The following is a 16,901-nucleotide window of genomic DNA, read 5'->3' on the forward strand; positions in this document are numbered from 1 at the left end:
CCCAGCCAGCACCCCCCTCACCCCGAGCCAGCCGGACAAGGGCCATTCCTCGGAGGAGGAATTGGACCCTGAGGAGGGTCCCTCCACGGGGCCCCTCCCACAATCCTTCTCATCTTCCCCTGACAATGTGGCCGCCAGGGACCATAGGGCACCCCTGCCAGACTTCAAGGCACACCAGGAACTCCTCAAGAGGGTGGCCAGCAATTTAAATTTGGAGCTCAAGGAGCTCTCTGAGGAGGAGGAGGACCCCCTCTTTGGAGTGTCAAGGTCAGCAGGGCCATCTAGAGTCACCCTGCCAGTACACGAGCGGGTTTTGAAGCTGGCCAAAGCCGTCTGGCAAACCCCTGCCTTGGTTGCCCAAGGGCGTCGAGAGGAAGTACTATGTTTCTGCGGAGGGGTTCAAATTTTTATACACCCACCCTGCTCCGGGGACTCTTGTGGTTGATGCCGCCAACGAAACAGGTAGGGGGCCCAGGGCAATACCCCCAAAAATGAAGACAACAAGAAACTAGATCTTTTCGGCTGCAAGGTCTATTCTACGGGGGCCCTGCAACTGAGGATCGCCAACCACCAGGTGCTCCTCAACCGATATAATTTGACCCTCTGGTCCTCCTTACGGAGGTTCGCACAGGGATTGCCACAGGACCAAGCAGCAGACTTCGTGATGGTCCTGGACGAAGGCGCTGCGGTGGCAGGAGCGGCCTAACAAATGGCCAGTGATGCAGCAGACGCCGCCAGCAGGGCCATGGCTTCAGCCATTGTGATGTGGTGGTGTTCATGGCTGCAGTCATCAGGATTATCTCAAGAAGTCCAGCAGTCCATCCAGGACCTGCCTTTCGATGGCGTTGGTCTCTTTTCGGACAGGACCGATGACAAACTGCACGCCCTAAAGGACTCAAGGGCTACACTGAAATCATTAGAGCTCTACACCCCACAGGCCTCGAAGCGTCAGTCTTGGCCTCAAGCCCAACGCCAGCCCCAGCCTACCCCTAGGCCACCTCCCAGACCCGCTCAGCCCAGGAGGGGTCAGGATAGGTATAGGGCACCTAACCAACGTGACCGCTCGGGGTCCTCGGCAGGCCCCCAACAAGGCCCAGCCAAAGGACAAAACAACAAATGGTAATTTTGATGGTGCGCCTGAGGGTGGCACTTTTACCGTTCCTCTGGATCTGACCCTACTGTTCACTCATGGACTCAGGCCGTACTACACCGAGTGGCAAAACATCACCTCAGACCGCTGGGTCCTCGGTGTAGTCTTCAGGGGCTACGCCCTTCAAATCATGGACTTCTCCCCGGACTCTCCTCCTACCCTGTTCCCTCTTCAGGGACCCCTCTCACAAGCAACTCCTCATACAGGAGGTGAACTCTCTCCTCCTCCTCGGGGCTGTGGAAGCGGTTCCTCCACAGGAAAGGGGAAAAGGGTTCTACTCATATTTCCTGATTCCCAAGGCAAAGGAGGGGCCTGAGGCTCATATTAGACCTCCGCCGTCTGAACAAATTCATCAGACGCCTCAGGTTCCGTATGGTTTCCCTAGCCTCCATCATTCCCACTCTGGATCCAGAGGACGCATATTTCCATATTACCATCCTTCCCGGTCACAGACGTTTCCTCCGGTTTGTGGTAGCTGGCTGCCACTACTAGTTCTTGGCCCTACCCTTTGGCCTCTCGTCCACCCCCAGGATGTTCACAAAGTGTATGGCGGTGGTGGCGGCACATCTGTGCCGCAGAAGGGTTCATATCTTCCCCTACCTGGATGACTGGCTGATCCGGTACAAGTCCAGGGCCCATGTGAGGAACAGCCTGGAACTCACGTGCATGACCAGACTGGGGCTGCTCATCAATGAGCAGAAGTCCACTCTCACCCCAGTGCAGTGCATAGACTTTATCGGGGCCACCCTAGACACCACCCAGGCCAGAGCCTTCCTCCCACCTTGCTTCGAGGCGATGGCTGCCATAATCAACAATCTCCACAGGTCCCCCATGACAACAGCCGGGCACTGCCTTCAGCTGTTGGGACACATGGCAGCCTGTACCTACGTGGTGAGGCTGGCTCGCCTCAAGCTCAGGCCTCTCCAGGCGTGGCTGGCATCGTGTATGCATCAGCCAAACACACTTTGAACAGAGTAGTCATGGTTCCCACTCAGGTACTGACCTCCCTAGACTGGTGGAGGGACCCAGGGGAGGTACTGAGGGGAGTCCCCTTCAGAGACTTGGCACCATCAGTAACCCTCATCATGGACGTCTTGGATGTGGGCTGCGGGGCCCACATCAGCAGTGACCTCAGCACCCAGGGGCTCTGGTCGGCAGAGGAGAGGTATCTGCACATCAGAGTCAGGGAGCTCGAGGCAGTCCACCTGGCCTGCAAGGTGTTCCTCAGATTCCTGAGGGGCAGAATGGTGCAGGTCCTCACAGACAACACCGCGGCCATGTTTTACATAAACAGGCAAGGGGGGGCGTGCTCCTCGGCCCTTTGCCAGGAGGCCATTCAACTTTGGGACTTTGCGGTGAGGCACGACTTCCACATATCTGCCTCTCACTTCCCGGGGGTGAGGAACGACGAGGCAGACCGCCTCAGCAGGTCCTTTCTACCCCGCCACGACTGGTCACTGCACCCGAAGGTGCTAACTTCTATTTTCTGCAAGTGGGGTGTTCCCCAACTGGACCTGTTCGCATCGTCCTGGAACAAGAAGTGCCTGAGGTTCTGCTCGCTCTGGGGTCGCGAGTCGGGCTCCATCTCCGACGCGTTCCTCATAGACTGGACGGGGACCCTGATGTACACATTTCCCCCCATTGCGCTGCTGCCCAAGGTCCTCTTGAAGATCAAGAGGGACAAAGTGGACATCATTCTGATCGTCCCAGCTTGGCCGAGACAGCATTGGTTCAGCATGTTGCTGGATCTGTCCATCGCCCCGCAAGTGCCGCTCCTGAGGAGTTACGACCTGCTCTCCCAGGACCAGGGTCGCCTTTTGCACCTGGACCTGGACTCCCTCCACCTGATGGCCTAGAGACTCTGTGGCTGACAGAGGGAGAGAGAGCCTGCTCGGTGCAGGTCCAACAGGTTCTGCTGGGTAACAGAAAACCTTCCACTCAGGTGGTGTACCTGTTGGGCGGAGTCCCGGGGTATCTGCCGAGCTGTTTACCTATACAGGTGATTTTGGAGTACCTGCTCCATCTGAAGCTCCAGGTCTAGCACTGGCCTCCCTGACGGTGCACCTGGCAGCCATCTTGGCCTTCTACCAGCCGATGGAAGGGAGGTCATTATTTTCCCACCCTATGTCAGTCAGGTTCCTTAAAGGGTTGGAGAGGCTGTACCCGCAGGTCCGTGACCTGGTGCCTCCCTGGGATTTGAACCTGGTCCTCGCAATGCTGACAGGACCCCCCTTCGAGCCCATGGCTACATGACCGCTGCTCGTCCTCTCCTGGAAGGTAGCCTTCCTGGTGGCCATTACATTGGCTATGAGAGTCTCCAAGATAGGAGCTTTTACCTCAGAGCCCCCCTACACCATCTTTTATAAAGACAAGGTGCGGCTGAGACCCCATCCAGCCTTCCTGCCTAAGGTGGTGTCCCAGTTTCATTATAACCAGGATATCTTCCTCCCCGTGTTCTTTCCTAAACCGCACGGTTCGGAGGAGGAGCGGAGATGGCATTCGCTGGATGTGAGACGAGCCCTGGCCTACTACATCAAGCGGACGCAGCCGTTCCGGAAGTCAATGCAGCTGTTCGTGGCAGTGGCGGACTGGATGAAGGGCTCACCTGTCTCCACCCAACACATCTCCGCCTGGATCACTGCCTGCATCAGGACCTGCTACAAGCAGGCGAAGGTGCCGCTTCCAGGAGCTGTTTTAGCACTCTCAACCAGAGCCCAGGCCTCGTCGGTGGCCTTCCTGGAAAGGGTGCCCCTGCAGGACATCTGCAGGGTAGCGACCTGGTCGTCGGTCCACACCTTCATGTCCTACTATGCCATCGTGCAGCAGGCGAGAGAGGACGCGGACTTCGGCAGGGTCGTGCTGATAAGAGCAGCTTGATGCTGACTCCTACCCACCTCCAAGGTATGGCTATTTAATCACCTATATTGGAATGGATATGAGTGAGTGCGCGCCCCATGCACCCATCCTCTGTCCCCACTGTCGGAGTTGGCAGAAAGAAGGGACTGAAGACCCGCAGGGCTAGCAGCGCCTCATATACCATGGCATGAGCGCAGCACTCCAGGGGGCGCCTGAGCCAGCCCTACGGGGCTTGCTAAGGGGAAACCAGTGCATGGGGCACGCACTCACCTATATTGGAATGGACATGAGCAACACATCTCGAAGAACAACAGTTACTGGTAAGTAACCCTGTTTTCTTCACCCTCATAATATTGGGGTATGCTTATCCTATAGGTTAACATATTAATGCCTTTTAACTCTATCATGTATGTCACCTATTGCTAAAGCAAGTTTGTGCTTAAACATTTGCCAGTGATTCTATCCTGAAATAGTCAAACCCAGTACCAGTTCAGTGTTCCTGCCGTTACCTGGTATCGTTATGGACCAATTGTCTCTCTTGACCAATCTATTCCCAATTCCCTAAAATCTAGGATAACTGTTGGGCCATTTTATCTATGCTAAGGGTCATAGGTCTACTTTACTTATGCTAACTTGCTTAAGAAAATGTCTTACAGGATACAGGCCTGTAGGTTCCTTGAGGTACTGCTGGGTAAAACAAAAGGCTAAGCTAGCTCTATGGGCTACAGTTTCCTATCTTTTAACCAGTTACCAATCTATGAGAAGACCTTCCCTCTCATCCCATGACTGGCTGGCAATGGTTGCCAAGGGACCATAGTCACAGCTGGAGCACAGTGCACATGGACATGGCACCTCTTTGTCCCCTATGCCAGAACCAGATTGGAACAGGAGCTGGGTATGTCAGCTGTACATCAGCTAAAAGCTTCCCTATGCTGAGGAAATTCTCAGTTGGTAAGAGCTGGTGGCTTCCCAGTGGCACAAAGGGGCCAGAATGCAACACAGAATCTGAGTCAAACAGTTTATCTTCATTCTTAAACCTATCCCAAGATTTGATGGCGCACATATAGTTTCACTAAGTATTCCAGAGCTATAGTTACACATTTTCAAAAACTTCACTGATTTAAAAAAGGCATTTATTACACTTAAAAAAATATAACGTAGTAGCTTATAATTTTACAAAAATGTAAAAAAAATTACACAGGGTAATAAGGTAACTAAAATTAAAAAAAACAAACCCCAAAACATCCACCTCCATTCCCCATTAGGAATGACCAGTTGCATTATTTTAGCGGCTTGAACTATGCTCATGAAATATTGTGTTTCCTGGTTTCATTATACACTTTATAGCTCATATACAGTTCCTAGTTCTCATTACAAAAAGGAATATTTCCACACAGCATCGTACATTGCATTAGACGTTCACACTGACTTCTGACAGAGATTTTGTACCTATGGTGCAAGTCTAGATATGTTCAGTAATATATTTTAATACCTTACTACTATTTTAAACTGCTCTACAATTACTCCTTCCTGTTCCTGCCAGTCTTTACAAGCATTCTTATGTTTGGTACAGTATTTGTGAACTCATCAAGTGAAATCCTGGTCCCAAGGAAACAAATGGCAAAACTCCCACTGACTAAAGCTTGTCTACACTAAAAATTTAAGTCAACCTAACTTACGTTGGCACACAGCCGCCGCAGTAATTACATCGCTTGTGCGTATCCACACTTTGCTCCTTTTGTTAGTGGTGCATGTCCTCACCAGCAGTACTTGTACTGATTGTACTGTCAGTGTGGGGCATTGTCGGATGGCTCCTGAAAGCCAGTAACAGTCAACATAAGCAGCGCAGTGACCACACTCACTCTGTGTTGACCTAACTACATCGATCTGAACTCTATGCCGTTTCTGGAGGTGAAGTTATTAAGTCAGTGTAACGGGGCAGTTACATTGGTGGGAGAGAAATGTAAGAGTAGATACTTCCATAGCTAGGTCGATGTAAGCTGCCTTAAATGGGACAAAGATTTCAGCTTCAGTGTTTTGTAATGAAATATGCTTTGTGGAAAAATGCTAATACCTTATTTTATGCTTCAGACTTTTAAAATAGAATGCTCTTTCTGGGTCTGACCCCATAAAATGTGCTATTACCAACAAGCTGGCAGATGCAGTAAAGCATTGACATCTGTTTAAATATCATTATAGAAGGAGATACAATTCAGAAATAATGGCAGTTTTCTTTCTTTTCGCATGGCTTTCACTAGATCAGCTTTCTCTGCACAAACAGGTTTTGTGTAACATTAATTCATTTACAGGAATGCATCATTACTCTATTGTTGCAATGGTTTAAACACATTTCAAAGCAACCCCCAAAACAGAACAGGCCTTCGAGAGACTGCTTGTGGAGAATACTTTGTAGTGAGATCACTATATGGTAACATCATTATTTCTGCTTCCGGAGTGTGTGTGGGGTGGGGTGGTTTTTGAAAAGGTTTATTGTTCATTAACACTTAAAGTGGACTTGTCTGTGTACCACAACGTGTGAGAATAACAAAGTTTAATAACTGGCATTATACTGTTGCTACATATATTTACCTTCAGAACTGTACTTTGCTTTTGTGTGTGTGAAATACAGCTGGTTTGCATACTAAAAGCATGTCTACACAAGGGGTTTAGTTTGCTCTGAGCTGATGCATACCAGCTGATGCACAATACATATTTAGCTCTAACAGCATGCACAGGGCTCAGTTGTACCCTCTTTTTATTTGCATCATTGTGTACACATTGTGGAGGTTTGGTGTGTACTAAGCACATGGCATTTTGGTTGAGTATCCCATGGTCCTTTGCTTTGCTGTTGAGTTGTGTGCATTCTGGGATTCTTCTCACTGCACACTGTGAAATGCATTGCAGAAACAAACCAGGTGGAATTCTGGGACTTGAGATAAAATTACAAAAATTCTGCTCCCACTTCCTTGATTCAATTCCTCTCTATCTGGGAAGGCAAGCACCACTTTCAAAGTACTGTTGGCCAGCATAGGGGCAACAATGCTCCATGCCACTGTGCTGGCAACTGTGAATAGATAGAGGCTGTTCGGACTTTATTTGAGCTCTCTGGGCTGGGTGGCTTCAGCTTTGAACTCCAACAGCCACATCACCAAGCAGCTGGTGTAGCTACCCAGTAGAAATAGCAGAGGGAGGAGGAGGACACCATGCAACTTCTACTGTACTCTTCTTGGAGCAGCTCCACATGGTGCTGTGCTGGCCACCCCGGCTGTTACCCATCCATAGCCAACTAATTTGATGTGGGGAGATTGACTTTTGGGGGCATTGTCATACAGGTGTGTGCTGCCATGCAGAAGGTACTGTTGCCCTGGGTTATAAATCTTGATGATGCTCAGGATATTACTGATGGCTTTGCATGCATGGATTTCCTGAATTGTATGGGGGCAACTGATGGGATCCACATGCCTATCATTTGACCCTGCAAAACAGTGTGGGATAGAGATAGAATTGCCAAAGCAGTGTGCAGCAACATTGTGCATACACGAGCGATAGTCTGCACTCTCTCAATTTGCACTGAACTTATTACACTTTGAAAGAGGACTCCAGAATTTGCATCGAGTAAGGAGTTAGTGCACTTTTAGGGTTTGCCTCACTAACTCTGCACTAACTTGAGTTCGTCTGGACTAAACACTTCCTGTAGACCAGTGTTTCTCAATTGGGGTTCCGCGGGAACACTGTTAGGTTTCTCCGCCGCCGAGAGCAGCTGTTCTCCGCGCCGCCGAAAAAGGGAAGATGTCTCGGATTTTCCGGCGGAGGGTATCCAGTGTAAGTGTAATTTAAGTGAGAAATGCTGTCCTTTGCTTATTTCGACATTTGAAGACTGCTAAGAGTTTGGGGGGTTCCGCAATTATTTATGGAGTTCAAAAGGATTCCATGGCCAAATTTAATTGAGAAACACTGCTGTAGACAATTCCTAAGCTACCAACACACGGTTCAAAACATGGACAGTCCTGTGTGATTTTATAATGTACAGACATATATTTAGAATTTTCAAAATGCAGAATTCATCACTGTATGTTCAAACAAGAAATGGATACTCTGAAACATAAACAATTGTTTATTCATGTTTTAAAAAGTGGTTCTTGCTTTCACTGATTCACCTCCTTATGTATTCAGAATCTGATATATCACTTTCATCAGAGACACTAGGCTTTTGCCATTCATGTGAGATGTTATGATAATCTGGCTTCTTAACATCTACTGTGTTAGTAAAAATTTTTGATTCAAGTGCATCAGAAGCACTAGAATCTTGCAAGTCAACTGCATTCTCTTGGTGGGAGATTAATGTTGCAGAATCATCCCAGGTCTTGTCAGGGTCTCCCAGCATCACAGTATTTAAGTTTATGTTAAAGCAAGCACTGTTACTTAACCCAGAAGTTGAAGAACTGTTTACTTCAGATAAAGGATGAAAGAACATTCTAGTTGTGCTTTCATTTTCTCTAATGACAGATTGATGCTCTTCAGAATTTTCAACATTGGAAGCCAGAAGTTCATGTGCTTGACTGCTACTCTCTGCAGATGTACAGTCTATAGATTGTTGCACGAAGGTGTTTGATTTGGCATAGGATTTTGGAACTGTGCCTAAGATGCCATTTCTGGTATATTCATCAGAGTTTTCACTATCACTTTCGCTATCATCACCATAACTGTATTTCCACTCCTTTTTTTTAATCTCCTTATAGATGAGTTGTACAGAACACACTTTTTCAGGATCAAGTTTGTGCACTGGGCAGTGTAATTTATTTGTGGTTTCCTAAAAAAAAACAAAACCAAACACACACAAAAATTACACATAGATAAGAGTATAAGAAAGTAACCCTGTTATCTACTTTAACTCCCTCACCACTTTACACTTATACTAGTACACAGCCAAGAGTGTTCAGAAATCAATGGATCACCCCAATATCAATGTTTCAGCATTGTCTACAAAGTTCTGAGAATCCAGAAATCTTCCCTCTCCTGCTCTCGAAAGTATGACGTCTTTTTCCAAAAAACAAACACAGAGAGCTAAATAGTCTTATGGAATTGAGTATTGGTCCCAAATAAGATCAGAAATGACCTTATGCTTTTGGCCAAAGACCACCCAAGATGGAAGGCACTGTGTTTTCAAGATGTACTTTTTGTGGGATTTTCACTGTCAAAGAGTGTCAAATATATTTTGTTGCAAGGTTTTGGAGAACATGAAAAAGGACTGGAAAAAAAAAATTCCAGCTTTCTTTGAGAGATAAATTTCCAGGACTAAACGCTTATCTTTGAAAAGAATATGGGTTCAGAGGATAGTCCTGAAACTCTTCAGCACCCTACTTAACTAACACTTTCTATTTCCTTCCTGGAAGTTAAGGATCAACTTTTAAAACCCATTTAATATTTGTCACCTGTACAAAATCCTGAATTTATGTATAATATACTAGCAGTATAAATTCCCTAAAAGACATTCTCTCACATAACAAGCCTGAGAAAAATTCTTTGAGTCAAAATGTGAGAAAGTGTAAAATGTTATTTCACCAATTAAATTTCCTTTCTTCTACTAGTCTCACCATTAATCCTCAATCATGTATTTTGTCTTCATCTGTACAGTGACTGGAGACAGTTACTTTAGAGTCTATGCACGGGATGTTGACCTTGCCTACCTGGCCAACCACCAGAAGAGTTTTTCTAAACCTATAAGTACTTAAGTGTTTTCCAGCTTTGACACTTGGTAGTTAGATAGATTTGGTCATACACTTGAAGTTGGCTATGAGAAAACATATCAGTTCTAGATTACTCACATGCTAATTTCCTTTCTTCTAGTTAAATTTTCATTCCATCCTCTTGCATAAACTCTCCACTAATATCCTCATTGATATGCAAATGTACTAATAAATGATGAAAGAGAGAGGGAGGAGGTAAGAGAGACTCTGGATGAGAGAAAAATCCTGAATCCTGTGGCATATCTATTTTAGAACCACTAGCTAGAGCACACTCCTGACAAGGGAAGCTTCTGTGGATGATTGCAGATCCAGTTTATAACAACATCTGGTATACAAAGAAATTGAAATCCAGGCTTCTTCTATGTAAATCTATTTCAGCAAAGATGTTCTTTGCTTGGGAGGCTGCTGTTGACATTGTGGAGCAAATTCAGGTTTCCTGAAGACTTCTTGTTTTGAGGAAACATACATCTTATCCATCTGGCCACAGAAGCCCTTGATGACATGTCTCCTTCACACCTTAGGTGTAAAGACACAAATAAGATACTGGGCTCTTATTCAGCATGTGATAGGATCAATTGTAAGGGCTCACTTTCACATTCCATCCAGAGTTTTGCTTTTCTTGTGAAGTTGCTGAATTTTTAGTGCCTCTTTTAGTGCCTCTCCTGTCCATATGAAGTATAGCTCTGGGAATTTTTCTGGTGTTGGGATTAGCTCTATGGTCCTCCAGAATGACAAGGGAAGAGATTCCTGCATAATTAGCATGTGATTTTCTTGACTTCTGAACATTGAGGACTGGGACATCATAGGCTGGTATGCCAATTCTAGGCATATCCACACTGTACTAGAGGCGCATCATTCTCTAATGGGTAGGGAAGCAAACTGGGACCTAGAAGAGCTGTGTTCTACTTTTCTACTTCCCCTCTCCATTTTTCCTCCTCATCTTTGTGTATCTTTGTCTAATTAGAGTGTAAACTCTTCAAGGTGTCCACAGATTTTAAATTGTAACACCATCTCACAAAGGCTATAGCAGAAAGTACAGTAGAAACAGAGCCACTTTCAGGGCAGTTGATGAGTCAAACTTTTCTAAGGAAGCTCTCTGCCTCTGAGAACAGGTTTTTCCACATACTCTGTCTCTCTCTCTCTCATGCACACCCTCCATCTGAGACAATACCTACGTTCTTTGGCAAAGAAGCCACCTCAGCTTCAATTTTTAGAACATTTGTGTTCCTGGATCTTTTCAAAAGTTAAGGCTTGCCTGCTTAGCTTCTTACCTTTGTCTGGCAATGCCCATTCAAATCTTACCATATTCTTGAAGGAAGTAAAAGTGCAAAAGCATGTCTAATTTGACTTTGCAGGATAGGTAGTTGCCAGGGAGATTTTGTTGCATCTTCTCAGAAACAGGTTTAGCTGACTGTTTGTAAATGGCATTTGCTCATTTTTCTTCTCATGGCTTTAAACTCTTCTCTCAAGAAAACAATGTTTCTTGCTTTTCACAGTCCAGTTGTTCAAACTAAAGCACAGACAATTTACTGTTCTCTGTGTAAGAGAAACCAGACAGAGAAGCCCAGTGCTTTTTAGGCTGCCCCTTGGCCTCCCTGAACTTCTTGGGCTTCTTAGATTTTGTTCCCCCCACCCCCTTTCTGTGCCTTTTTAGCAGGGGCCTCCATGTCACTCCCTCAAACTTCTCTTCTACCTTGCATCTAGAGAATTTCAGTCAAGAAATTGCTGTCTTCTCTAAGTCTGGGGAAAGAACCCCAGGGGAGAGCACTTTGGAGCATGCTCTGTGGAGGAGGGAAAAGGAAAACCCCAGCCTTCTTGCCAAGAGAGGTCAGTACCCATTTCAGAACTGGGCAAGGAGTGTTAGTGTTCTGATTCACAAGGAAGTAGAGCTTTAAAGTGACCTGAAGCACTGCTCATTGAGCCTTTCCTAGGAAAAGAAAATCAGAAATGACAGGGATGGAGTGGGGGCAATTTTCTGAGCTAGAGTTAAAAGTGAGGCTTCCCTTGGCTTGTCCCAGAGATTTTCTCATTGAAGGCTGGATGCAGCATAAAGAGGCAGATGAGCCACACCAGCTGACTTCAGAAGCCCATTTCCTAGAAGAGCAAGAGTCAGGTGGCTTGGTGCAACGAAGGCAAAGGTCTCTTTCAACAGCTGGTTGGAGGACAGTCTCAGAGAAAGAAGAGTGCCTTTGCCTTGTTGGATTATTCTGCAATCATGACAGAGTCCCTGAGGGGAGCAGGGAGAATCTGCTTTTCAGGAAATGCTTGTCAGAGGTCCCCCAAAAAAGTATTTTCGCAAAACATGCCCCAGAAAGGAGAGAACATAAATTAGAAAGGGAAGTTTTACACTACTGTAAAAGTGGACAAGTTAAACCTGAAAATCAATAAGGAAGAGAGCAAGGACCTCCATGACTGCTCCTGCCAGCAGAGGTAGAACATCTGGCTGTTTGCCTGGTGGACAGGACCAAAGTCCTCTACATTTCCGGCCCCAGTCTACAGACAGAGGAAGGCAAACCAATGGTGAGGACTGGTGAAGATCTGTTCAAAGAATGGGTATGTCTAGCTTGAGCATTAAATGGCTGTCATTTAAATTTCCCTGGTTTCTTAATTAAGAAAAAAACCTAAGCTTTCTTATATGCTGATCTACCATTACAGGCATGTTAAAGCCTATATATCTATTTCAGTGGTGTCCTTGAATCATGAACCATAGTCAGAGCTTAAGGGTCTGATCCAACTCCTAATGCAGTCACTGGAAAGATTCACTGAATGTAATGGGAGTTGGATCAGGCCCTTAGGCAGACCACAATGGTTAAAGCCTTAAGTAGGCTGGCACAACCACCATGATCACCACCACCTAAGATAGTTCAAAGCATCCCAAATAGTGGAAGCCACTCTGGCATGCTGCAAAGAGAGAATGGAAAGAGTCTAGCAGCACATGTGCAAATCTTCCTTTTTTAAAAGCACTCCTAACTAGAGCTGGTTAGAACATGGGCTTTTTCCTTGTGAACTTTTTGTCTAAAAACCCTAGTGGCTGATCAGAAATGTAGATTGGGTATCTCACATTCCCATTCTCCTCTACAGACTGGTTCTCTTGTACACCCCCCTAGGAGGGTTACATCATGGGGGTCCATAGTCATGGTGAGATAAAATGAGATTAAATGAGATAGCATCTGGTCAGAGAGCCCAGCCCAACTCACAGTGGAGAATGGGGACATGAGGAAACCAAACTACAACTTCCATGAGGCACAATGGCAGGATATCTAAATAAAAATATTTCAGTTTTTGAGTTTAGGATATTGATTTTTTTTCCCATTGATTTCAAAGTTTTCAGTGGAAAGCAGAGTTTTTTGCTAAAAATTTGTTTAATTGAAATCTCAATTTTCTAAACAAAAAACAGCTTTGATGGAAACTTTTCAACCATTACTATTCATAACTTCAATAGTTGTACTACGGAAACCATCCTATTGTAATATACACAAACATATACATGCTTATGTTCCAAAACCTGTAAGACCATTTTCATATTCTAGATATTCCAAAATTCTGTGCAAATCAACAATTTATTGGAAAAGCCCTGACTCTACCGGCAAACATGGCAATAATTATATATGCAGCAATAGCTTACAAAGCAGCTTTGGACATTAAACCAGTGTTGGCTAGAGTACCAGGAACACCTAGTAACCATAGCTTAAGGTTACAAGTGATCTTTGGCCCTGCAACAGGACAAAAGTCAGAAATGAGCAGAAGACCTTGATTTTAACTTTTAATCCATAACTTTATCAATCAACAGTCAGTCAGTTTCAAATCACGTATGTTATAGTAGAACTAGCAAATAATTGTTTTGATAACATACAGTATTTAAGCAATTTAAGCTACAACATTTTAGTAACCTACAGATAATTATTTTAGTTTTTTCCCCCCCAAGGTATGCTACAAATAGAATAACGAACACTCTTCCCACATTAGCAATATGTCCTAAACTACCCAGGCTGATAGTGGCAGGCAACACATCATTAAATTCTCACTTTCTACTCTTCAGTTCTGTGGAAACAAAATGTCCAGGCTTCTTGTGATGCTCTGGCATTCACCATGCTGACAACACCACAATACCCTTTGAAACCCTTCTGGAGAACAGAGTTTGCCTATAAAGAGGCTAAAGATGCCTTTTTTTGTGTTTTTTCAAAATAAAAATCCCATAGGATGGAAAATATTTAAGAAAAACACAAAAATAAAAACTACTTTATTTCCTCCCTCCTGGTAGCTGCCCCTTTGGTCTAGTGAAGTTCTATGGCACTTATAGCATTCTGTTCTATATAGGATCCCCAGTATGGTGCACAGAGAGCTGACATTTAACTGGGAGCCAATTTCAGAAATCATATGAATAGAAAAGGCAAAATGAAAAGGTACAAAAGTGAATGTTTAGGACATTTACAGACCACCCAATCCCCATCCCTCCTTGAGGGTATTTAACATCCTATATCTAAAGTGGATAGAATTTCAAGTTGCTTTGCAATTCACTTTTAAGGGAATTTTTCAATTCAAATATTTGTTGCTTAACTTTTATCTAATGCACAATATATCTTCCTACTTGCTGTATAAAAAAGAGGCTTTCTCCCTCCCCCTCCAGATAAATTAAATATGAAAAAAGACATACCAAGACTTTTGGCCATGGTTTACTTTTTAAGCAAATGAAACCTCCTTTATACAGTCCTATTAGGACGATGCCTATTACCAATGAAACAAGTCCGCCATTTAGGATTGGAGTTATAGAATAACCTGCAAGTGAAAAATAAAAACATACTGAGTGAAACCTAATAGATCCAGGAGAGATTTCCAATTTATCTTATTTTACATTACATACTTATTTAAGATTGAAAAGGACAACTTTTGATCACTGAAAACAAACAAAGAGCTATTTGTACAGCCAGCAGGATTAGCCAAAAATACAAACTACCTCATATGTCATTTATAGGTCCAACCAAATGTCTATGAAAATATATTTTCTCTCTTACTGGGATATTTACCAGTAACCCTATTCTGAAAATACTATTAAAAACTAAAAAAACCCCCAAACTCATACTGACTACCTGATCCCACCCTACCCCCAACTATAAAATATGTGGTACCTGGTTGTGTGATGGATCCGGTGATTATACAATTCAAGGCCGAAGGGATGGAGTTAGGGTTTAACGATGCAGCCACAGCAACAGACACACAATAATTTGTATTTGTATGCAAGCTGCTAACAACATAACTAAAACTTTCTTTGGAGGTTTTATTCGTAATAGGAATCTGCCATGAAAACAATGTTATTGAAACCTGTTTGTCTAAAAGCGGTTGTTAAACATTGATAAAAAAATTGCATTTAATAGCTATTTTAATATCCCATTGTGAAATGGTACAGTGGCAAGTACAACTGAGTCGTATAGTAGGGGGTGAGGGTGGAGTGGGGAAGAGGCATTGCACTTTTTCCATTTTTGAGAGAAGGAAAGCAGTTACTAGAGCTCAAGGACTGACCCTACACTTCTGCCCATTGGATTCAATTTATTAGAAGGGTATCATTACATATAACACAATCTTACAAGTTCTACATTAGCAATAAGTTGGTGCACCATAAAATAGCACTTTTACTATTCAGTAGAATAGCTAGTGGTTTCATATCTACATTTGTTTCCTCTTTCTTTAAAAGTACAAATGTACCTGTCTTCTCAGTGGATTATTAAAGACTTGTAGAAGAGTTATTATTGTTCATTATATCTGATGTCACAAGCTAAGATAAACTGGGCTGAGTCAGTACTTAGGCGGGGGCCTACATGCTGCAGAAAACTGACTAATTGAATCACTTATATTTTGGTGATTAGATACCACTGTGACAGGCACTGTGGAAATACTTCCTATAGGCAGCCTTGCACTTCTCTATGAGCCAGTAATAAACTCAACAAGCAGTTTCATCTGGAAACAATTCTTATTCACTGTCTGTCCAAACTGATTGTCATATAACAAATGCTCCCCTGTGTTCACACCCTGTACACCACTGTAATAATCTTTGTACAAAATATGCCTTGTAACATATCATTTGAAAACTAATAACTGGCTGGTCAATAATATCATGGTGAAATGTGAGTAGCAACATTATATGTAGAGTTATAAATATGAGTTGAAATTAGATCTGAAATGTGTTTACCAGAAAAGTCTGGGTAAACCAGTTTCTCAAAAACAAAAGACAAGCTAACACTTCTAACCAGGTGTCATCAAAGTTGATGGGCAATCACCAGCCAAGTGGCCATTTTTTGTCAAGGAAGGGGGGCATGAACAAACAGATCTGCATCTTAGCAAACAAAAGCATGTAACCTCTTTCACCAGACTTCTTGTCTCCATCCTCACAGTGGAAATTAACTTTATCTAGGGGTAACCCTTAGGAAAATGCATTTCAGAAGGTGAGTGAACTATAAAAGTGAGGGGCAAAAACACTTCAAATTCTCTTTCCGTATCCATCTCTCTCTTTCACCTAAGATGACAAAAGAAACAGTCTTTGCACTGTGGGAGCAGATCCTGGCCTAAGAATTTGGTTAGCAATATCACTGGGAACATGTGGTAAGGGACTTCACCTTGAACTTCTAGTATGATAAGTTTTAGTACTAGGAAGTGTTTTATCTTTATTTTTCTTGTAACCATTTGTGACTTTAATGCCTTATATTTATACTCACTTAAAATATATCTCCTTGTAGTTAAATAAACTGGTTTTATTCTTTAAATCAAAAGTAATCCATTGTTGTGAACTGTGTGTGTGTAGCTCCATTTTCAGGTAACAGACTGTTGTGTAGAGGGGCAATGGGCCTAATACATCTGGACTGTCCAGAAGAGGGCTGGATAGTACAGAACACAGATTTTGGGGGAAAATCTGGGACTGGGAGTGTGTTGGGATCACCCTGCAAGTAGTAAAAAAGGCTGGTGGAAGCCAGAGTGTGACTGATGTATGGCTGGCAGGCTACAGCTATACACAGATACTCAAGATGTTACCCGCATGCTGGAAGGCTGTTTGTGAGCAGCCCAAGTGGAAGCTACAGCAACAAAGCATTGTGAGGCACCCAGGATTGCAGGCCAGGGGTGACACAGCCCCACACTGGTCGGGATAGCACCCTAAATTC

At 44.1% G+C, this 16,901-nt stretch overlaps 1 protein-coding gene across 4 annotated transcripts in view; it reads right to left on the reverse strand.

Annotated features, from left to right (window-relative positions):
* Positions 1-5,122: 5,122 nt before the first annotated feature.
* The window catches only part of IFNAR2 (interferon alpha and beta receptor subunit 2), a 33,870-nt gene continuing 22,091 nt past the window's right edge, over positions 5,123-16,901 (reverse strand). For all 4 annotated transcript variants that reach the window (XM_067565597.1, XM_067565595.1, XM_067565596.1 and 1 more), the window contains 3 exons: positions 14,880-15,045; positions 14,408-14,529; positions 5,123-8,816 (listed from right to left, as the gene is read on the reverse strand). In XM_067565597.1, coding sequence (XP_067421698.1) covers positions 8,160-8,816; positions 14,408-14,529; positions 14,880-15,045 — 945 coding nt within the window. In that variant the 3' untranslated portion in view covers positions 5,123-8,159. The remainder of the gene's footprint in view (positions 8,817-14,407; positions 14,530-14,879; positions 15,046-16,901) is intronic.

The sequence above is a fragment of the Emydura macquarii genome, unplaced genomic scaffold (assembly GCF_026122565.2).
Source record: "Emydura macquarii macquarii isolate MOO-44397 ecotype Brisbane River unplaced genomic scaffold, CSIRO-AGI_Emac_v2 contig_2681, whole genome shotgun sequence".
In the NCBI taxonomy this organism is placed as follows: domain Eukaryota; kingdom Metazoa; phylum Chordata; order Testudines; family Chelidae; genus Emydura; species Emydura macquarii.